The 24,457-nt window shown below is 33.5% G+C and overlaps 2 protein-coding genes across 20 annotated transcripts in view; one reads left to right on the forward strand and one right to left on the reverse strand.

The window, feature by feature from the left end:
- Positions 1 to 15,633, forward strand: LOC106663747 (very-long-chain (3R)-3-hydroxyacyl-CoA dehydratase hpo-8). Its single transcript, XM_014388824.2, has 5 exons — positions 1 to 293; positions 365 to 482; positions 14,704 to 14,936; positions 14,991 to 15,157; positions 15,249 to 15,633. The coding sequence occupies exons 1-5, from the start codon at positions 202 to 204 to the stop codon at positions 15,329 to 15,331; spliced, it is 693 nt and encodes a 230-aa protein (XP_014244310.1). The 5' UTR covers positions 1 to 201; the 3' UTR covers positions 15,332 to 15,633.
- A 7,268-nt stretch (positions 15,634 to 22,901) lies between these two features.
- LOC106663561 (TLD domain-containing protein 2) overlaps positions 22,902 to 24,457 on the reverse strand; it is a 357,519-nt gene continuing 355,963 nt past the window's right edge. For all 19 annotated transcript variants that reach the window (XM_024224943.1, XM_024224946.1, XM_024224941.1 and 16 more), the window contains 2 exons: positions 23,893 to 24,062; positions 22,902 to 23,779 (listed from right to left, as the gene is read on the reverse strand). In XM_024224943.1, the coding sequence (XP_024080711.1) occupies positions 23,644 to 23,779; positions 23,893 to 24,062 (306 nt within the window). In that variant the 3' untranslated portion in view covers positions 22,902 to 23,643. The remainder of the gene's footprint in view (positions 23,780 to 23,892; positions 24,063 to 24,457) is intronic.

Below are 24,457 nucleotides of genomic sequence, written 5' to 3' on the forward strand. Positions count from 1 at the left end.
GGTAGTCAGAACTACACCCATGTCGTGAAACTGGTTTTCAAACACTGGTTTTGTTAGTAGTGGGGCGTCTTGGTTTGGTGGAAGGCGTTCTCACTCCTCAGTTCATAGGCACTCGGCCGAATCGAGTACATCTATAGTTCCTCGTAGCATAATAATTTGTCATTTCGGTTAGTTTTTTTTATATTTTAAATTTTTTTTTAAATGGCCAAGAACGATTCTAAGGCCGAAAAGCCGGCGATGAGCGAGGGTGCTAAGTCCTACCTTATACTTTACAACTCCGTGCAACTGACAGCGTACGTTTTGAATTTTTTGTAAGATTTTGAATTTGAACAAATTTAATTTTAATAATTCTGACCTTTTTTAGCTGGACTTACCTCCTATCGAGAATCGTTTCGCACTTTCTCGCCGGGAAAGGTGCCGAAACTTTATACCAGGAGAACAAAGTTTTGGTCCAGGTTTTTCAGAATGCTGCAATTCTTGAGGTGAGCAAAAAAAAATGCTTGTGCATTTAAACAAGAAATAATTATTTAAAAAAAAAATATTTCAAATAATTGTACTTTTTGTGAAAAAGAGTCACGTGCAGCGGTATTCGAACTCGCGAGCTTCGGCTTCGAACCTAGTTCGAATCACGCTCGTGACATTAACTTTTTCATCTCAACGAAGACCTTAGATGAAAAGAATAATTAATCGAAATAATTAATATGGTAAATTATGACCGCTAAACATATATGGATTAAAAAATCAGTTTATCGGGAACAGGTGATTTTAAATTAGATAAAGAGACGACTTGAGCACATATAATTTTTTCAATAATCTATAATTAATCAATAATATCGAGGAAAATTTTTTCAAACAAAATTTTGGAACAGGAGCAACCAAGTTTTACGTCGTGTTTGTATAAAGCGATAACAATCAAATATATATTTTTTATTTCGTCTATTGACGCCGTTAAATTAATTAAAATTTATAGGAGGATATTTTAAAAAAACACCGTCCCTTAAATTTCAGGAAAAGCTGTTCAAAATTGAATTTTCTCTAATTTTTATTAAAATTTTATTTATTACTTTTTTTAATATTTTGTAATAATCATAATTTATTATAATTATAGGGAAATACTTGATAATTCAACTGACACCGATTATTTCACCTCGCAAAGATCGAAGATAATGTTTTAGAAAAAGAAATTTAGGAAAATCTGTTTAAAATTGATTTTTCTCCACTTTTTATTTCATATATTTATGCCATAAAAACAATGGATGATTAGTAACAGAGAAATACTTGATAATTCACCTCACAAAATATTTCTTCTTGAACCATCGTGTGCCAAAGAGGAAAGATTTTTTGAAAAAAATGTACTTCTAAAAATTAATTCCAAAATGGCATTTTCTCCACTTTTTTAATGTATTTATGCCATAAAATCAATCGTTGATTAGTAACAGACATATTTGATACTTGACCTCACAAAATATTTCTTCTTGAACCATCGTGTGTCAAAGAGTCACAGTCAGAAAAATCATTTTTTGAAAAAAATGTACTTCGGAAAATTAATTCCAAAATGGCATTTTTTCCATTTTTTCTATGCACTTACGCCACAAAATCAACCGTGGATTATTTATAGGGAAATACGTGGTAATTCACCTTTTCACAAATTATTTCTTACTAAACCATCATTTATGAAAGAGAGAAGATAATTTTTTCCGAGAAAATGAACCGAAGAAAATTGTTCAAAATTGATTTTCTCTATTTTTTATTATATGTATTTATGCCATTTATGCCACAACATAAGTTGTAGATTATTTATGGGGAATTTCTTGGTAATTCACCCTCCCACAAGTTATTCCTTGATGAACCATCATTTATGAAAGAGAGAAGCTCATTTTTTCCGAAAAATGAACTAAAGAAAATCTGTTCAAAATTGATTTTCTCTATTTTCCATTGTATGTATTTGTGTCAAAATCAAACCTTGATTGTTTGGAGGACATGATCGAAAATCCAATCTGTACAAATTATTTCTTACAGAACCAACATGCTCCAAAGAGCGAAAATTATTTTTCGGAAAAATAAGCCGAAAAAAAATCCGTTCAAACTTAAATTTTCGCCATTTTTTCAATTTAACACCGCATGCAATGCTGCTAAAGTAAAAAACGTATTTTTTCAAAATTGAGCCAAATTCTACAACCAGATTGAGGTCTCGAGGTATACATGCCTGTGAATGTTACACGAATGTATAGAAGTATAATTTAATCGTTTCGACATAGTTACAGCTAAAAGTATTTTAAGTAAAAGTGTATGAAACGACATGGGAACCATTTCAATTTCGATTAATTAAATTAAATTAAGAATTAAACAAAGTTTTGTCCCAATTCCTTTCTATCCCTCAGCTATTGCTTTGAGGAATAGGAAGGATTTTAAAGTAAAATCTTCCCATTTTAAGCCCCCTTTTTCAAAAAGTATGGCGCGTCCACGGAATTTCGGCTTATCCACTTACAATTAGTATTTCGTAATTGACCATGTTCAATCAATAAATGGCTTCATTTTTTCGAAAAAAAATAGTCTAAGGAAATAATATTTATTATTTAATTTTTTTCACTTTTCAATTAATATATTTATTCAATAAAATCAATCGTTGATTAGTTACAGGGAAAATTCAACTTTTAACGATTAAATAACTTTAATCATAATTTATGCAATCTCATCTTAGGGATTTTTCCAGCCGTCAGCACGAAGAACCCATATTTTATTCTGCTATAATTAAAATTATACAATGTCAAAGAAAACCTGTCTTGCATTCGTAACTCCTGTTTTCCAGTTGTTTCCTGTATGAAGACAAACTTTGAACCACTAGTATATAATTATGTGTGATTAGTATGTCCATACGGTTCCTAACCACTCTCTTAGATAACGTCTAGCTCTGTTAATTTTTTGTTAAAATCACTTTTCTTATTCTCTGTATATAAGAATCAATATAACAGTGCATTTTGCGCTTCGAAAACGTCCTTTTTTTATTCGTACACGTATTAAATGTGTTTATTGTAAATCCTTGTTTAAATCGATTAGCCATCGTAACCAATTGACTAAAATATACAGTTTCCATGTAAAGTAATTCGTTAAAATCTTAATTAGGCCGTTGTTATTGTTGGTATGATAAGTTAGTTAGCAGGACGTGCAGTAATTTTTGCCGCGTCACTAACGAAACATGAGACCTGGCATTGTTATGGAGAAAGTAGACTCCATTAATTCTCGCTAATTGAAGTCTGTTGGCAATTTATAGCTCTGTATATTTTTTTAAAATAATATTTTTTTTTATTTAAAGGAACTTCCCACAATTATACATTTTATACTTTTAATCATTACAATGAATTAACTTAATATAATTTACAATTTTGAATTAATTAATCTTTATGTAAGGTATTGGTCGAGTCAGTGTCACGAGCTGGATTCGAACCCATGATCTTCGGCTCAAACACCGCTGCTTTACCACTCGAGCTATCCTGACTTCGATCCACTCGGACACCAACTTCCCATATCAACCCGACCTTTCGAATTTTCCCTCATTTTTGCCATTTTTCAAATTTGTTTTGAATGGATCAAAGTCACGATAGCTCGAGTGGTTAGAGGAGCGGCGTATTTAGCCGAAGGTCGTGGGTTCGAATTCCCGCTCGTGACACTGACTTTTTTACCTCAACCAATACCTACACAGAAGACAAACACTTTGAGTGAGTAGAAAACTTTGTTTGAATATAAAATTTTTGCATTGTATAAATTCACTTTTCCACATCCTAAATGTATTTGTTAAATGTAAACATTGTTTGTAAATCCCAGGCCCTGAAGATGATCTCAATAAAAGATCGAAACGTTGGCACGATAAAGAAAATGTTTTTCTGAAACCTACATCACACCCGACCGCATCTCACGATATCTGAATAACCTTACATAAAGATTAATTAATTGAAAGATGTTATTTGGTCAATCGGACCACGAAATCTAATTACAATTAAGGATAATTTACAATAATATTTTTTAGTTTAGATATGCTGTCAGAAGACCAGTCAAAACGTAACAAATTCCCTTCCGTCATAGACTATATTTCATATAATTTGTCATAGGAATATTTGTATAAAATGAATTGCAATTACTCATATTGAGCCTAGGAACATTTAAGTTTATACATTCCAACAGTTTAGGACTATTTATCATTCCACTTATGATGGAACATAAATAAACATATCTAGATACCATGTATCTCTATGTATCTAAAAACAGTGGTATGGTATGGTATGGTTAAAAGGGATACTAGAAGCGGGCTTTGCGCTCCCCAAGCACTGCAGCCTTTTGGCTTATTGTATCTACCTAGTGCCTTAATTCAGTGCAATAGACTCTATTCGTTTCCTTAGAAGTGTCAGGTCATTGACTATCGCTGCTGCAATTTGATTCCCTAAGTTTTTTCCTCACGTTGGGTTAAATCTCCATTGAGCTGTTGCTTCGCATTCGAAGATGATATGGGTGGCTGTTTCCTCCTCTTCATTACATAATCTACAGATGGTATGTTATGGTATGGTATGGAGATAAGAATACTAGGAAGCGGGTTTGTTCCCAGGCACTGCAGCCTTCTGGTTTATTCTACCTTCCTAGTTCCTTAGTTCAGTGCAATAGACTCAATGCTTCTCTTAGAAGTATCAGGTCATTGTCTGTCGCTGCTGCAATTTGACTTCCTAGGTTTTTTCCGTACGTTAGGCGAAATCTTCATTGAGCTGTTGCTTCGCATTCGAAGATGATATGGTTGGCTTTTTCCTCCTCATTACATAATCTGCAGATGGGATTATCGTGTTGTGTAGATTTTTTCTCAAATGACAGTGACCGGTTAGTAGTCCTACCACTCCTTTTAGTTTGGCCCTCTCCAAATCTAGATACATACTTCTGTTCTTCTCTTTTCAAGTCACAGCAGACCCATTTTCTTTCGCATTGGGGTCTATTTGGGGGTTTCTAACAAATTTGATTGTATGAGCTGTATAGCGAAGGAATTTATTTTTCACAATTTCTAGACTGTATGCATATTTACCATTGCTTGACGACCATACAACAGTGTTATATTCTATTGGGTTGTCCGGAAAATAATGCAGGATTTTAAGTTTTCATTAAAAAAAAATCTATATAAAATATTCTGTTTACGTTTACAGGATTACTCATTTGTATGAATGTCAACACTTATTAATCCTCTTCCAAATGATATTGTTTGTTTACCTCTGTAGCATTCCGCTACTTGGAAATAATTCAGTCATCCTTATAATGTCAAAGCGAGAATTTCGTACGATTTTCTTTTACGAGTTTAAACTCGGCCGAAGCGGAGCCCAAACGGCTAGAAACATTAACCAAGTCTGGGGCGAGGGTTGTGTTAATGAGTGCACTGTGCAAAGGTGGTTTAAAAAATTTCGGGAGGGAGATTTCAGCCTTGAAGATGAAGAAGGTCGTGGAAGGCCTTCCTCTCTTAATGATGATGTTCTGCGATCAGTGGTGGAAGAAAACCCCAAAACAACTGTTCGAGAACTTGCAGAGCAACTCAAAGTCAGTAAAACGACCGTCGCTGACCACCTCAAGGCGATTGGAAAAGTGAAAAAACTCGAAAATTGGGTTCCACACTCATTAAACGATCGCCAAAAAAATCAGCGCTTTGATGTTTGTGCATCACTTCTTTGTCGAAACAAAAATGACCCATTTCTGGCCAGAATTGTTACATGTGACGAAAAGTGGATTCTCTACGATAACACTAGACGTTCTGGACAGTGGCTCGACAAAGGAGAAGCTCCAATACATTTTCCAAAGCCCCCAACTCATCAAAAAAAGGTAATGGTTACGGTATGGTGGGCTTCATTTGGTTTAATACACTACAGCTTCTTAAATCCTGGCGAAACCATCAATGCTGAATCATACTGTAACCAAATTAATACCATGCATCAGAAATTGGCAGTAATGAAGCCCTCTTTGGTCAATCGGAAAGGGCCCATTTTGTTGCATGACAACGCTCGACCACATGTGTCACGTGTAACGTCACAAAAATTATTGGAGCTTGGCTATGAAACTTTGCCTCACCCACCCTACTCTCCGGACCTCTCGCCTACTGACTACCATTTTTTTAGACACCTGGACCACTACTTACAACACATAATATTCAAAAATCAAACGGAACTGGAAAATGCATTTATTGACTTTATCAATTCTAAAAATTCTGAATTCTACTCAGACGGAATTAATAAGTTACCAACACGTTGGGAGAAATGTATTGAGAGTATGGGAAATTATTTTGATTAAAGAACATTGCTTTAAAGTAACTAGTTTCTTTTTTTTTGTTTAATACCAAAATCCTGCATTATTTTCCGGACAACCCAATAATATTGGTCGGACAAATCTACAATAAAGAGATTTCAAACATTTCTTTATTGCTGAAATCTGCGCTTTTACTCATTATAAATCCCAGAGTTATTATTATTTTACTAATTTTTTTTTTTGGGGGGGGGGAACCGCGGTTGCCGAGTGGTTAGCGTGAGAGACTCTGGGCTCATAGACGCCGCGGTCGTGGGCTCGATTCCCACCGTCGCCTCTGGCCTTTTTTTCACGATACTCCCCCCCCCCAAAAAAAAAAGTATGAATTGAATTGCTAATAATTCCGGTTGAGCGGAGAGTTGCGAGTTAACGAATGTAGCCTGTCGACTAGTTCAACTTGATTTCGTGTATCAATCTTGTTAAAATTTGGTCAAAATATCTAGAAAAACTATAAAACTAAGGAAATATCAAAAGTCTAAAAAAACTTCGTAAAAGTATGTTGTTTTCCGATTTTTGCAATTTGAATCCCCAGTTGAGTCGAGAGTTGCGAGTTAACGAAAGTAGCCTGTCGACTAGTTCAACTTGATTTCGTGTATCAATCTTGTTAAAATTTGGTCAAAATATCTAGAAAAACTTCGTGGATTCGTGCGAATACACAAGGCGTTTCAACGGCTAAGGTAATTTCACGCTGTAACATCCAAACCTTATATCTTAGTCATTATTTGGTGATCGTGAAATGCGGTCTGGCGAGACATAGGTTTTTAGAAAAAAATTTTCTTTATCGCGCCAACGTTTCGATCTTTATTGAGATCATCTTCAGGGCCTTGTGTTGTCTGGATTTCAACAAAACTGTTCTCTGATTGATTGCCGATGCAAGTTTCTTTTCACTGTTGGCGATGTCCTTCAGAATACTCTTTGCTTGGTGTCCGTATGTAGTTGAAATTTGTTCATAGAATCCCATGCTCTTCGTACTTCTCGTGTAGAAATGTGTCTATCAATCAGAGAACTTTTTTGTTGAAAAGCAGACAACACAAGGCCATGAAGATGATCTCAATAAAGATCGAATCGTTGGCACGACAAAGAAAATGTTTTTCTGAAACCTACATCACTCCAGACCGCATCTCACGATCTCCAAATAACCATTAACTAATGGTCACTAAAAACCACACATTTCTATTTTAGGTTAGCTATATCCCTTCTGAGTGCTATAAAGCTCTGACTCCAAACATTCACTCCTAAACTAATTTATCCTATTGCCATCCAAACCTTTAATTTATCCTTTTAAAATTCTTAATTTGGAAGGCCAAATGTATGCAAAAATTCCATTTTAAATTATAAAAATCCAAGAGTTTTTAGAATTTAATTTTAAATAAAAGATATATGTTTATTAAAAGTCATTTCATTATCAAAAACTATACCTAAATCTTTTACCACATTTAACTTTTCGATTGGAACGCCATTTATCAAACACGTATAACTAAAATTAGAGTTCTTTTTTGAATAGGTATCAACTTTACATTTTGGAATGTTCAAGTACATATTTAGGCTACACCAACGGACAATAGAATTCAAGTCTGATAGTAATAGGTTACGTGTGTGGTGATTAGTGACCGTTAATCGATATTTATTTAGAAATCGTGAGATGCGGTCTGGTGTTATGTAGGTTTCAGAAAAACATTTTCTTTATCGTGCCAACGTTTCGATCTTTATTGAGATCATCTTCAGGGCCTGGGATTTACAAACATTGTTTATATATTACAATTACATTTTGGATGTGGAAAAGTGAATTTATACAATGCAAAATATATTTTTTTTATCACTTTTCCGCATCCAAAATGAAATTGTAATATATAAACAATGTTTGTAAATCCCAAGCCCTGAAGATGATCTCAATAAAGATCGAAACGTTGGCACGATAAAGAAAATGTTTTTCTGAAACCTACATAACACCAGACCGCATCTCACGATTTCTAAATAAATAAAGTAATAGGTTACAATAAGTTACCGATTGTATCGGCCTATATATTTTTACATCATCTACAAACATTTTTATATTGCTATAATTTAATACAGAAGGTAAATCATTATAAATAATTTAAACAAAAGATGGTACAAATGTCCTCCCTGGGGAATACCCGAAGTTACTAATACTTCAGTGGACAAGAGATTCCCACGCTTAACAACTTGTCTACGTCGAGAAATAGAGGAATACAACCCGGCTAATATATCCTTTTCAAAATTGAATTCTCGAAGCTTACTTATTTACGTCTAATGACTAATCTTGTCGAAAGATTATTTGGAGGTCGTGAGATGCGGCGTGGTGTGACGTAGGTTTCAGAAAAACATTTTCTTTATCGTGCCAACGTTTCGATCTTTATTGAGATCGTCTTCAGGGCTCAAAGTGTTAGATTTCCGTGTAGATGTGTCATTGTTGTCTGTCGTGTTGTAGATGTATCATTGTTGACTCTCAACACGACATACAAGAATGTCACATCTACACGGAAAACTAACACTTTGAGCCCTGAAGATGATCATAAACATCTCGCGACCTCCAAATAATCATTATGTAACCGTCACTAAACACCACACACTTGTCGAAAGACTTCTCAAAGTCGGTGTACATCACGTCGACGTGCAACCCTTTATTAAATGCCTTTAGTGAACATATACGTTAATTAAAGTTAGCTGGGAGTTGCTGTTCATTGTTTATTCTATATGCAAAAAATATCTTGTTACATCTTGTCGGATGACTCTATTTACAACATAATTAATTATATAGTTACCGAACTTATAATGAAAACTGGGTCAATAAAGTCTTCTAAGTATGCAAAGTTCTTTTCTTTCTAAATTAGCCTCCAAACAAACGAAGGTTACAATTGATTTTTTCCCTAGACATCTGTCAGCATACTTATAAAACATTGCTTAATTTTCATAAAGATATACCGCAGAAGAAAAAGCGCGAAACGTATTAATACTGATTAAACCGATCTGTTTCTTTTCGTTATTCTTTCTTGTAAAATACTTTTTTCCTCAGCTCTTACCTCATACAAGGGTCTAATATGTTTCTACCTGCGTCCGTAGCCTCCCCTTGTAAGTCCTTCACAATAATTAAGAAAGCTGATGGATGAATAAAGCATTCTTTGGTAGAATCGCAAATTTTCACCCTCTTCATTAAAAAAAAAAAATAATAATAAAAAAATTGAATCATGGATGTGCAAAATAACCCGTCTATAATACTTGACCTAACCCTAACTTTCTCTAACCTAACTCGTCCCTAACACCAACGCCATCCTAACTATTCCTAACTTTTTTTTTTGTGGCCTTATCCTAGATATTCGTCCAATTGCAAGGGCACGATAATTTATCACTTACTAAATATTATACACTAGGTAGAGGGCTAAGTAGATGTATATAAATAACAACTGCATATAAATTATTCCTGTAAATAACAATCAGAATTCCATAAATTAAATACTGTACAGGTAAATAATGCAATTTGGGAAAGATAAATAAATAATTACATAAATAGATAAATAAATATCATTAAATTCACTTATGTAAATGTAACAGAATACAAAGATATCCGAGCACCTCTAGCTTTTGCACCACTTTATATATCCAGTACATCTTTATTATTTTTGAGCAGCAGCGAGCTTAAATTATGGCCTCTTTAAGTTTTTTCGTTTATAATTTTCTGCTGTCTTTGGTCGTCATACACAACACATTCGAGCAATAAGTGCTCGAGACTCTCCTCAACATTACACGGTGCGCAGTTCCTAACTTCCTCCTAAATTCCTAACTTTACTCAACCAAACGTAACACTAGTCCTAGACTAACCTAACGTTAACCAACCCTAATTCGGTCGTTTTAAAACGATAGTTCCTACTCACAGTAATTTGTTTTCAATGATCCGGATTTCGAGCTTTTAGGTCATCATCAGGTTGAATGAGTTCTCTCCTCCTTTAACTCCTTCAACCTGATGATGAGCTAAAAGCTCGAAATCCGGATCGTTGAATACAACTTACTGTGAGTAGGAACTATCTTTTTGAAAGGATTGAACACCGCACTCATTCCACCATTCATCATTTCTAACCCTAATTCGTTCCAAATACTAATGCTAGCCTAACCTAACTCAACCCAACCCATGTTCACCCCCCCCCCCGTAATGTGAAAACGAATGATGATTAAAAACGAAAATGTTCATGCAAAAAAATTCTATAGCCAGTTCAAAAACATAGGCGCAGTATTTTATATGGCAATTTTAAACAAAATTAATGACTTTTATTAGATTTCTAAGGACAATGAACATTAGATAGAAATATTTCATTTAGGTATTCAACTTTGAAAACAAGAGTGACAACAGGAAATAATTTTTAAAATATTTGAAATGCAATAATTCGTTAAAATAAATTTGATTACATACAAAACAAATTACAGGTTCAACACCCCACAGTCTCCAGGAGAAAATCTCATGATTTTAGGGCATCCGGGAATAATTGTTTGATAAATTATCACGCGGTAATAATTCGACATTAAATCATTTACAATTAATTAAGGTTTTTAATTGAGATAAAAAGTCAATGGCACGAGCGGGATTCGAACCCACGATCTTCGGCTAGAGATAGGAAGTTAGTGTCCGAGCGGATCGAGGTCACGATAGCTCAAGTGGTAGAGCAGAGGCGTATCTAGCCGAAGATCGTTGGTTCCAATCCCGCTCGTGCCATTGACTTTTTTATCTCAACTAAAAACCTTAATTAATTGTAATATATTAATTGGTCAAGCGGACCACGAAATTAGGGAATTAAATCATTTTCACACCACTTTTTGATGACTTTTGAAATCCATGTGTTTCTTAGTAGAACAGAAAATTCTTTCAAATGAGTCAGCAAAAAGTACACCAAGTTCCAGAATAAAAATTTACCTTAAACAGCAGCTGAAACGGAGTTCATTTTTAAATTCGGACAGCACCATTAGATTAAATTTTAAAAATTGATTTTTGAATTTTGATTTTTTCTTAAAACAAATTAATTGGCGGTATGAATGGAATAACAGGCAGGAAAGCAACATCACATTGTATACTTTGTATTTGGCCTTGCTTTTATCAAAACACTTAGAAACGTCGAACTTGGACATACCAGTCTTTTTAAATTTCACGTCCAAAAATAAAGTAAAAACCTTTAGGCAAGATTTTGTATTTTTTGGTATAATTCTGGAACTGGTCAAACTACTTTCATTAAAGGCAGTTTGGAAGCATTATTAGAAAGCTAGAAATAATTCGTGGTTTCTCCTTATCTCTTCTTCTTTATCTACTTGTCCATTCTTTTTCTTTACATATTTTATCTATTTCTATTCAGGTTTGAATTATTTGTATGATTGCCTTCTTTTCAAAGCCAGATCAAAAGGCATCGCCGAAAAAATGTGCAGGCAGTACAGAAATAAAATATAATCAGATTATTGCCATATCGTTGTCTAGGGTTATCTCAAAGAACAAAAAAATAATTTTTCCGTGGGAAACATCACTCAAAAGCAACCAAACCTTGAAATGTCATTAGCGTAGCACCGTGAATAGCTATTATGTCAACCCGGCTATCTTATTGTGCATTACAAGTTATCAGTTCAATGTAGCCCATCAAACGTAAATGTAAAATAGCTAATGTTACTACAAAAATCCAAGAAAAGTTGCATATTGCTATAACTTTTATTAATAAAATGATCCAATATAATTTTAAACAATAGCTCTGAACATTTATTTTCATTGTGTATTTTACTTTGTCTATTCTTCCGTATTTTTCTAGAAACAATCAGTTTCAGGCATTACAGTCATTGCTCCTCGTCTGTATTCTTGGTTGAATGTCCGCATGTTACTCTCGCGTTCTCTTCGCGGCGGAATGACGAAACGCGCCTTCACTTTGCCTCGTGGCCGTGAAAGGACGGTAAAATTAGTTTTTCGCCATTTCGACATTTTGAAAACAAATAACGTTTGGGGAAAATTTGCGTTTCTATTAATGTGACCGTTTGTAAATGGGACGTTGGTGAAACTGGAAATTATTATTTTAATATATCACGTACTAAATAGTTTTTATTTTTGTACTTGTTTGTCATATTTAAAATAAAGCCGTGTTATATATGATAAATGTATTTTAAATGAGTAAGTTCCTATATAAAACCAGTTAATGCCAAATTTCCAAAATAATCTCCTGGTTGTGTATAATTATTAATTATACATGTTAAACAGGGTCACTTACTGGGTCGAGTTCCTCACTAAAGATGGCTTAAAATTTGAGTGTCATCAAAACCCACAAGTGTAAACAGACCCAATAAGTGACTTACAAACCAACATCTAAAAGCGAAATTAATAATGCAGTTGTAGATGAATAAATAAGGTAAAAAGAAATAAATAATACAAAATAATTATACCTGCCATTTTAGTCAATGGTATATTGGATTTATTTTCACTCATTTTATCTAAAAATAAAATATGAAACTGCAATTAAATGAAAATATTTGTTACTCCATTTGGCTCAATGCGTTTAAAGAAATATTACAATATTTACAAAAACTCTAACACTAATCCTACCTAACTTAATTCTAACCCTAAACCTCCTAACCTAACCCGTTCCAATTCTAACCCTTATCATTCCTAACATAGCCTAATCCAACCCAACTCATGTGACTCACCATAACATGAAACTGATGGTGTGGTACAACAAAACAAAACCATACCATCCCAAACACTAACTCTACCTAACCCAACCTAACCCTAATGCTATGAAACCTAACCTAACTCGTCCCTAATTCTAATCCTAACCATTCCTAACCTAACCTAGCCTAACTCAACCCATGTGACTCACATGAAATTAATGATATGAAACTAATCATAGAAAAAATTATGTATCCAGCTCAAAAACATATCTATGATTAAAAAAAGTGTCTTTATACAGTAATTTAAAAGAAAGCCAATAAATAAATTCTATGTTTGTATTAGACTTCAAAGGAAAATGAACGTTAGATAGAAATGTCGCATTTGTGTATAAATAAAACGTTCAAACAAGGGCAACAACAATACAATAAATAATTTTTAAAATGTAATAAATTCTGTAATCAACTAGTTTATCCTTATGTTTTCCACGGTTGAAAACAACTCCATTTTTGTCCATAAATGCTGAAAGTTACTTTTTAAATGCTAAACTTGGCTAATGTCTGATATTTCTTTCTTAAGATGATATTTATTTGTCTATGTGAAATATAAATTTAAACAGAATGCGACGAAACTGTTTATAATAATTTGCTATATTCGTTCTTGCTATAATTGAATTTTCTCACAAGTGGGCACAAAATGAAAATGTCGATATGCCATTAGCCAAAGTAGGAAAGTAAAAACATTAACCAGGTCCTTTAGCCCAATTTTCTTTTTCATGATGACTATTGAAAGTGGAGAACGGCAAATGTTAATATTTCAGTTGATCAAACTGGTCAAAGGTCAAACATGTCTCGAAAATTTACAATTCAATTATACTTTCCTGCTGGTCATGTCGTATTATATTTAATTGATGCAGTTAAGCTCTTAGTAGAATAATAAAATTAATTAGAAATGAGCTGTACAAAAGTTAAATATATTACACATATACAATTTTAAATATACAACGTGTGCACTTATATACAATGCTTTCTCTATAAAACCAATTAATGAAAAATTTCCAAAATAATCTGGTTGTTTATAATAATTATACATGTTGAACAGCCCTTGGGTCACTTGCTGGGTCGAGTTCCTCACTGAAGCTCAAAGCCGAAACTCGTTTGTGTGTCATTGAAATCCACGAGTGTAAGGCCCAGTAAGTGACTCGCAAACCAATATCTAAAAACGAAATTAATTATGCAGTTTTAGATGAATAAATAAGGTAAAAATAAATAAATAAAATAAAATAATTATAACTGCCATTTTTGTCAATGGTATACTGGACTCATTTTATCTAAAAATAAAACATGAAATTGTAATTAAATGAAAATTTTTGTTACTACATTTGTGTATATAAGTATAATTAATTGAAATAAGCCTTTTTATTGTTTTTCATCCTTTTTTTTTAATGTATAATAGATAAAATAGTGATGCAATGAAATTATGCCCATTTTTTTCAAACTAATATCTGTAATTTGATTGTTACCAATCATCTTGGTCTGGCCATCATCGCTGGTTTGGAAAATTCAGTGTTCAGTCTGAAGATAACAAAATGCCAAAGCAAACCCAGCGAGAAAAAGCATACCAAGATGATCGGTAAGACCATAGGAGGTAATCGCATGATCTATTATGTGAAATAAAACAATAAGTCATAAAATATAGATTACACTTATAACTCAAGTTTTTTATTTTTGTATTGACTTTTTCAGATCTTTCACGTTATGTTTGGTTTAGTCAGGTCAGATTTGATGACGACAGTGATGCAAGTGTTTTCAAGAGTTATGCTCTGCCTTGGCGTCCTCGTGCAGTCTACTGAGGCACAGGGCTGCTTTGGTATAACGCCTATGCTGACGGCATGGTCGTTGTCTGAGATAGTCAGATATTCTTTCTACACGGTCAATCTTCTCACAGGGAGCGTACCGTATTTCATCACTTGGTGCAGGTAATTTGTGTTTACTTAAAAAAAAAATTATAATACATAATACAATTTTTTTAGATATACATTTTTCTACATTCTTTATCCTGTTGGTGTGTCTGGTGAGCTCATATGCTCATACTACTGCTTGCAGACTCTGAACGAATCAAAAGCGCACTATATTTCTCCAGAATATGCTACCTATTTTAAGTATTTCTTGGTAGCTGTGATGGTTACTTACATCCCAGGTAAGTTTTTTGTTAAATAACTTAAATAAAACAACACACTTACAAATCACATTTGCTACTTCTTTTTAAAAATTTTGGTTTCACCTTTCAGGCTTTCCCAAAATGTACTACTACATGATCAATCAAAGGAGGAAAGTCATCGGTGGCAGTTCGTCCACAAAAAAGACCCAATGAGGATAAAAAAAAATACACTATGTTTTCTTGCCAATATATTTATATATTTTTTTTTTGTATTAAACGATCAGCATGTACATACTAATATCTACTTACAAATAATATTTACATGTGTGTGTGATATGTTTTTACGTTTTTAATTTTAAAATAAATTAATGCAGACCTACCAATCTCTGATTCTACAAATTATAAATTCACAACTATCATTTTGTACAGACAATATGGATGATGTTGAATTTGTTCAGTTTTTAGTGTACAAAATTGTTCTTTTATCTTTGATAATAAACGATGGAAATTTTAAATTTCAATTTCTTTTTTCCTTTTGAAGTATTTTCAACTGGCTTATGTAATGCTTTTCTAAAAGAATCTAATCGTAATATTTTTCTGTGTGGTCTACAAGGTAATGAACATGTATTCAATCTGATCCTCCTGCTATTTGGCATAATTCTGTCTGACTGATCCAACCAGTGAAGATGAAATAATTAATAAAAAAGTCAGTGCCACGAGCGGGATTCGAACCCACTTATCTCAACTAAAAACCTTAATTAATTGAAAAATTTTAATTGATCAAGTGGACCACGAAAACTAGTGAATAAAATGAAAGAAATTAAAGAATTTACTTTCTGATAATATATGTTTTTCTGAACTACAAAGGTTGCCAAAATGGAACATATGAATTTTACATATCAAAACGTTTTTCTTTCTTAAACCAATTTTATCCATTTTTCAGCTAGTTTGAATTTGGTGACAATACCAATCCTTTGGTTTTTGACATGCCTCCTAGATCCAATGATTTTAGGTTAGGTGTAAAGGATGAAGTGACATCATTCTTTACATTTCTTACTTTTCTTTCTGTCAAAAGTGTGTAAACATTGTCTAGTAAAACATTGCTTCATTCTACTTTTGAAGCTGGGTGTGACGAGCAGTTTCCCTTTTTCCGTGCGTGCGGCTCGCGGCTCGTTCAAATACCGTCTCTCGCTAGGGTGCTCCGAGAGGGTAGCGAGCTACCCCACTATAGGCTCATCAAGCCTTTTAGGGGTAAGATTTGTCAGGTTGCCCGGCTTGACGGGTGAACACCCTTTACTTACTACTAACTCTGGACAAGGAGGTTTGGGGGGAAAGATACACCAATTCAGACAGAACAACAGGTCCCTTTATTTGATATGACTGTACAATTCCCACTATGTATAATCAACTAGTGAATAACGCCCTAACCCTTCTTATAAATAGCAACCCTTATTTCCTATTAAACAATTCATACACAAAACTTATTACTGGAAGACTAATTCTAGATATAACTAATGCTCCTACTCTCTTTAACGAAACCTTAATACTAGGGGCTTAATTATTGTGATCGTAGTACTAAAAGTAGCCCAAAATCGCCCAACTGTTCTCCAAATCTCCCGCAAACCAATTGACAAAATTTGTACTCACAGGACTGGAATACGTGCATCGGTTTCGTCGGTTCGGTGGTACGGATCCTGCGAACTACGCTGACTAATCTGCCGCACCAGTTCCCCTTTTTACTCCGTTTGACAGACTCACTCGTCGTCTCCACGGGACACTCCGACTGACTCAACTGCGGACTCTCTTCGGACTCCACCCAGATTCTCTCTTCGGCCTCCACCCGGATTCTCTCTTCGGCCTCCACCCGGATTCTCTCTTCGGACTCCACCCGGATTCTCTCCGATTGTCCTTTTTATATCAATCCGTTCAGGGAGGAGGGGGGAACAGTTGCATTTCGAAAATACTCTATGCTTCCGGGTGACCCGATTGCCCTTTGTCCTCTCCAGATCATTGAGCTATTTCGGATGAGTCCGGGCATCAGCTAATCCTGAGGGTTGAGCAATAAGGCACTCAACAGCACAACAGCCAATTTTTCTAGGGTGATTGCCCCGGGATCAACTCACATTTCTCAATCGGGAAGGTCCAGCTGTTATTATTTTGGCAGCTTTTTTCTTTTTTAGCTGCGTCTGGAGTTCTCAAGAAGGACCGGGTCGGCTCCCGTGATTCCAGGCCACCTCCGGTTACTCACCCCGGCACAATACACTTTCCCAACAATTAGCTAACCTATTTCTACGTCTAATTTTAATATTTATATCAAACTTAAATTTTTACAACCCCGTTTAAGATTCCCTTCTGGTGATCTTCACACTGGGTTATTTTATTTTCAAAATCATAAATGCTTGATCAAACTTTTATGAACCTAATAATTGTTTCATAGCCATCCTCTGTCCCTGTATACCTAGGTTGACCCTATACCTGGGGACCTGCAATACTCTAAATTTATTTCAAGGGGTGACATTAGTGTTTTATGTTATACTAAACTTCCCCCTCATCAACTGCACCACAAATCCTCTTAATTTTTAGATGTAAACAATAGGCATATTTCATATAGATAAAGCATAAATTTATACCATTATTAATACCATGCAGATAAAAATTGTAATTTAAAGTACCTCCAGCCTTAAATTTGTTTGGACGAGATTCAAAAATCAACAAGATTAGAAAGCATGGTTATAAAGCAGCTTTGTTTAATTTTTAATAATTTTGAATGCATCTCCCATTCTAGGTTAGGTAGCATGGTTAATAATCTTGCATTTCTGTCATTTTCTTTCTTCCAGAAGCGTATGAGCATTATCTAAGTGCAGAATTGCTTCATTCAGGTTGATCAAAGCTGGGTGGGTATTTTTTTTTTTTTTGGGGGGGGGGGGTTACTCTGGCATATTACCCATGAAGTTTTCTTTTTCATTTTCTGTCGAGCGGGATTGGCCGACCAGGACCAGGTCCCCGCCGTGCGCCCGCACCCACTCATTCAGCTCCATCATCTTCTCATCTTCTAAATTTTTATGGTTGAATATAATCAAAAAGAAACGTTTATCAACTTTAGAAATCCATAGATTATGTTGAAAGCTGATGGATTGTTGCTTATTAGGACAGATTCTAAGTTTATTGGTTTGGAAATGTTTGGGACTTTGCTCAGATTTTTTAGCAGTTTGTATTTAGCCCATTGAGCTCATTCCACGACTGCCATTTGCTTGTACTACAAACAAGCCTGACTTTGGTACATACATTTCATTTTACTTGGGCTTGTTCAGGCTTCCATGACTAAAATTAATCCATCTTTATCTTGTTCGCTATTCGCTAAAGACTGCTTGTGCAAAAATATTGATCATACTGTTTTGTCAGGTCTCTGGTATCTATTACATTTCCTGTAAAACGGTTTCATAAAATTACTAGTAATAAAAATAAAGGATTTGCAATAAAATTTAGTTACACCCTGAATTAAAATTAATTTATACTGTTATTGAAGCTACGGTCTCCACCATAGGTTCAGAACCCCCAATCTAACCTATAATCTTAGGGAACCTGGTGGCTGAGTGGTTAGAACCTCTGACTAGTATTTGCCATTGCAGTTCTGGGTTCGAATTCTGGCACACAACATGGAATTTTAATTGGTAATAATGTATAAAAAATGTAAAGTGGTTTGAGGCGTGTCCACGACACCCAATAAGCCCTACTTATATGTCAGGAATTACTTTATTCGATTTTTTAGTTACTTGAATTTGAATTTATATAAGCTCAAATCCACACATGTATGTAATACATACAAACATGTGCCGGGTTGAGCCTATTCGCTTCCCATTGTCCACTGGTAATTTCAGATTTTGCTGTTTACAGTTAACTGCCAGGAGATTCGAAAATCACCCACCCCAGGTGTTGGATGTCCAGGGGCAGACCTCAGACTTATCCGTACAGCTATACATTTACTCCTATTTACTTATTATGTTCTTCCATTACCTTTTACAAATATAGCTAACCTAAGCGTGTTCCGCCATCAACCCTCTCACATCACACATTCATGCTAATAAATACATTCATACATCAACATAAACTAGATATACACAGCTATTAGTACTATATACAAACAGCAACCCTGTTTCCTCCAAAAATTGGAATGGGACCCAAACACTCGCTGCCATGCCCAGGCACAATTCTCAAATCAAGTTGCATTCCTGCACACTCTCTGTCTGGAGTCAAGGATGAAGGAATTATACCCTTCAATTAGAGGGAATACGAGTAACCTTTTTCTTTCAGTTACGATTATTGATCGTTTGTTAAATTTAATTTCTAAGAAGTTAGCGCCCAAGATGGTAGAAAAAAATTTAAAAATAGACACATTTGTCATTGAATTTATCATATTTGTTGTTTTGATCCTTACTGTGTATTAGGAATATGATCTTTTCAGGAATTAAAAAAATCAATCAATCAGTATTTCATCAACGGGAGGTTTATTTAGAGGCATTTCGATTACATGCAACCTATACAGTAATGTTCTCCTGTAAACAACAATACTCTCCTACAAAAATTATATTTAATATATATTTATTTATATTAGCACACACCATTTAAAAACATTTTACAACAAACGATATATCTACACACTTTGAGACTACGATCCAATTAAATGGTCATTAGCTCACAGTCTAAGACACCTTGATTACAAATGAAAATCCTTAAAATTTTACATTTTTTTCAGTGAATACATTCAAAGACAGTGATTTTTTTTTCTTTTTAGTTGTATTGACGGCAAGTCTGCTAGTTCTAACATGAACTATAACATAGTTTCTACGGCTTAACCAGTGGCAAAAAGAAAACTTTAAAGGAACATCATCATCTTGATTCACACTGTTCTCAAACTTCTAATTTTTTTCTGAATGTCAACATTTAAATGATAACAATCGCCTTAAAACACTGACCAAATTCAGCACTTTTATTTTGTCAATTTATTAAAAATCGTCCTAAAAGTTATTTTATTAGTGGTTCAGAATATAAACATTTTATTTTACTTGTATCAACATAATTTTTTTTAATATGCATTTTTAAAAGTTTATTTTTAGCATGAATGTGCATTATTTTGGCCTTTTTTTGTCTGTATTTTTTTAAAATATTTATTTTATATATGAAACTAACATCTAGCATCAAACAACAAACCGTACAAAACATGCACAGTCTGTTTTGACAAATCTTTTAGCACAGATATAATTTTTTTCCTCTTAATGATTACCCTAATGAGCATATTCTACAAAACATCAAATTGCAAATATATTGATGTAGTAGTAGTAGTAGGCATATTTATACATATATTCAGTTCTAGCTACATATTTATTACAGTGAACAATTAGCTACAAAAATAACATGTTTTGCTATACAATAATTCTTTAATTATATATAGTTGATACTATATATATAAATGTAGTAAACGTTTACAAATGCATTATTATTTTGAAATGTTAGTGATGATACATTCACTACCATTTTAAAGATATTGTATTCCATCTCTTTTGGTCCTTATTAAATTTACTAAACTTTCTGAAATGTCAATAGAAAAGAAAAGTTATAAAAGAAACAATGAAATGTTCTATGATATTGCAACCGTACTTGTGGTCGATCGAGCGTGGAATCTCGACGGTACAAAAATTATTGTTAACGACGTCTCGCTTCTTCGATAGATTTACTCCAGTAGAAAACAAGTGCTCTCTAAATTTACAAATGGTACAATATCAAATTATGATACTTTTTTGATTGACTATTATGCACAAGCTCATGTTTTTGAACCTTTGATAAAAAGTTATTTTTATTGTACAGGGTGAAAGCCTCTTAGTTTTTAAAACATTAATGTTTTTTATAAAATATTGTTTTTATTAAATATATAAATTAGTTTATAATTTGAAAATGTTTAATGGAAGTTTTAATATCTTTTTATCTTTTTTATTTTTAGATGTAGTTAAGTTTAATATTTGATAATATATTATAGGATACAGTTAAGGGCCGGCGATGACCTCAACTGTTTGTCAGCCCGTAAACCTCCCACTTTATACATATAGGATACATTTTTGTTAAAAATTATTATTGTTTACCTTTAGACAAATATCTGAGTAATATTTTTTTAGTTTTTTATATATTTATACAAATACAGAGACCTTTTTGTACCACCCTGTTAACATTGAATATTCATCATTAAACTCGATAAAGTGGTTTGATTTAGTGAATGCATCATTTTTTTTTACATCTAACCATATTTTTTTTGTCCTTACAATCTAATTTCAAGATACTCATCCAGATTTTATTCTATAATCATGATTAAGCATTTTGCGGTGTGAACCGTCTAAGTGTGAAAATTTGAACAAAAGTCATACACAGCCAAGTTATACACACACATGCTCTCTAGTTTAAAAAAAAAATTGTAAATGACCAGAAATTCGGGGCTCGTACAAGTTTGATTTTGTTTTTTGCTTCCGTGTGACCGTTCGCCCCAGTAATCGTTTTTACAGAAATGTACAATTGTCTACTTTAAACACTCTTTTGACCTGTCGGTTCAACTAAAAAAATAATAAATTACACAAGCTTTGTTAAAATAAAACAAGTTTAGCGCAGGGGCTATCTAAAATACTGTAGATAAAACATTTACAGTAATCGTTATAGATTATTTTTGTTTTAACACAACCTAGGCAGTGCTAATGGCATTTATTGGCAGTATTAACAATTTTCCCACCCGGTTTTATCTATATTTTTACTGTCTTACATGCTATTCTATAAAAGAAATAATTATCAACATTGCTTGTGTAATTTGAAATCCAAATTTCTAAAATTTGTGTGCTTAAAAAAATGAAAAAGGTCATGTTATTTCATGTAGCATTCGAATTCTATGATTGTGAATAGTAAATGCGATATGATTTTTATTGGCAATAGTTGGGTGAAATGACATAATGAAAAAATGAGAAAAAAAAATAAAAAGATGAAAAATGTGTAAACAATATTTTTTTTATTAAATACAATAACTTTTCTTTACATATTAAAAAATACAATAATAATGTTAAATTAAAAATTATAATTTCAAAACCTTTTATTACAGTTTCAAATTATTTTTTATTTATGACAGAAATAAAAACAGAATAATACTGCAATTAAGAAGGGCAGTTATGTGAAAGGCTGATTGATATTAAAAATACAGATCTAAATCATATTTAACAAATATTATATATAAGCTAAATACAATGAGTAGCGTATACAGACTAGCTAACAAAACGCTAATGCTGTTAACTACCCTAGACAAGCACATTATTATTTTCACTTATTTATAATAATCGATTACATTTGTTCTATCAGCCCCTCTGGCTACAATAAAACTAAACACAATAAATTAGTGCTAAATGGCCTCTTTACGATTGGCTTCAAATTATTTCTTAAACAACACTCTCACTAGTTTGACCACAAACAGATCTCTTTGCAAGGTGAGGACTGTGTGATGAGAGCTGCAATGACTAGCAGAATCCCCAAATCTCTCTCGACAGAGCCCCTTTTATTTATTTTCTGAACGAACATTACAAACTTAGCCCAAAAAAAGCTAGCGGAAATCCAATTATAACAGTCAGCAAGTGAGGTGCTTGTTATTTCAACGCGTTACTGTATAAATAATCTTAACATAACAAATTTAAAACAAAACGAAAATGTTATTTGTGAATAATTACTGCAAAACGATAACCTCATTTATAAGCTAATCATGTGATTTTTTTTTTTTTTTTTTTTTTTCAAAGGAACCGTTCATAAGGCCCTTGATTTTACTTAGACTATACAAGATTCAAGATTTCGACTATCTCAATTGGTCAGGTAACTGTAGGCATGATTTAAAGTAAAATTTTGCTTTTTGATAATGAGAAACTATTTCAAAACGGGGTTAAAAGGAATTTTCCAATGCCTCTACTATTCCAGTAATAAATTTATCATCGATTAACCAAAATAAATACAAATATACATCTCTTTGTATACATTTTGTATGCATAAAACTAGCACACGGAAACATGAACCACGGTTCACCTATATTAATATTAATTATTATAATGATTACAATTATTATTATTACATAGTTTTAGTATTTCATTTTTAACACTCAAACTAACAAAAATATACAATTTCTATGCGTACAACAATCAGTGTTACCAAATTTGTCATATACCATATATATATTTATAATATTGTAAATATATATACTTATATGTATAATGTATATGTATATTAAATAATGAATTGACTCATTTCTAAAGTGCTAGAGCTAAGGACTACTGGTTATTTCCTGTTCTGATAGAAAGGTTTCTAGGAGTCCCTGTGTTCGAGTTATAATAGAAGTGAGGGAGAGAGACATCACCGCATCTCTTTTGTTGACTCTTGGGAGAGGTGAGAAGAGGGGAGCAGTGGGGATTTTTCTCTGAGGGGAAAGTCGACGTGCGTGCAGGAGATGACTAATTGACAGATCAGACAAACGCCCAGCACTCGAGGGTCTTTACTACAAAGTCTTGTTGAGGCGATAGCGGCTCGTTCCCGTACGTCGCGCAGGGCTCGCTCCTGCCCTGGTAGAGGTCGCCGTCAAGCCAGAGACCGAATTTCCCGCTGAAAAAAGTCCGAGTAATGTTAGTTTTAATAGTTCGTGTGTGGAACGGAACGCCGGGTTGAAAAATTGGTTGGCTACCAAAATATAAAAAAATAGAGAAAATTCTACTTACTCTCCAGCACCGATCGATAACGATTCATTGTTTCCCTTGATGAAAAACATGTTGTCGCCTGTCCAGTTGTACACCTGGCACTCGGGTGAGAATCGGAAAAGTAAACTCTCACCGGTTCCGTAAAAATGGTCGCTTACTTTCAAGGAGCATGATGTCAAAGCTCCGAATACCTGTTAAATAAATAAATAATTTAAACATTTTACCAAATTTAACAGATGAAGTTTTTTTCTTTTTTATATAAGAAAAACATTGCAAATAGTAGTCACCAGTTTTAACTAACTTTATAGTTACTTGAAAACTTTTTAAAAGTAGTTTTATTGATTACATTATGTAAGTTGGCATAACTGTAGCCAAGTTTTTTTTTTTAAACCAAATTTAATTATGTATCTTTATTCTGATTACGATGGTATTCCTTCATGTGTATACAGGGTGGTGCATTTTTCGTGGCACCATAGGAAAAACAATGTACCACTTGTATAAACAGACTATCTAGTCACTTCAAGAATATCAGCCATGCCCATAGTCAAATCGTCCGCTGAAAGACTCAGATTTGGGAATGTTCTGC

This window comes from Cimex lectularius, unplaced genomic scaffold (genome assembly GCF_000648675.2).
Source record: "Cimex lectularius strain Harlan isolate CLEC.00 unplaced genomic scaffold, Clec_2.1 scaffold100, whole genome shotgun sequence".
Classification (NCBI taxonomy): Eukaryota; Metazoa; Arthropoda; class Insecta; order Hemiptera; family Cimicidae; genus Cimex; species Cimex lectularius.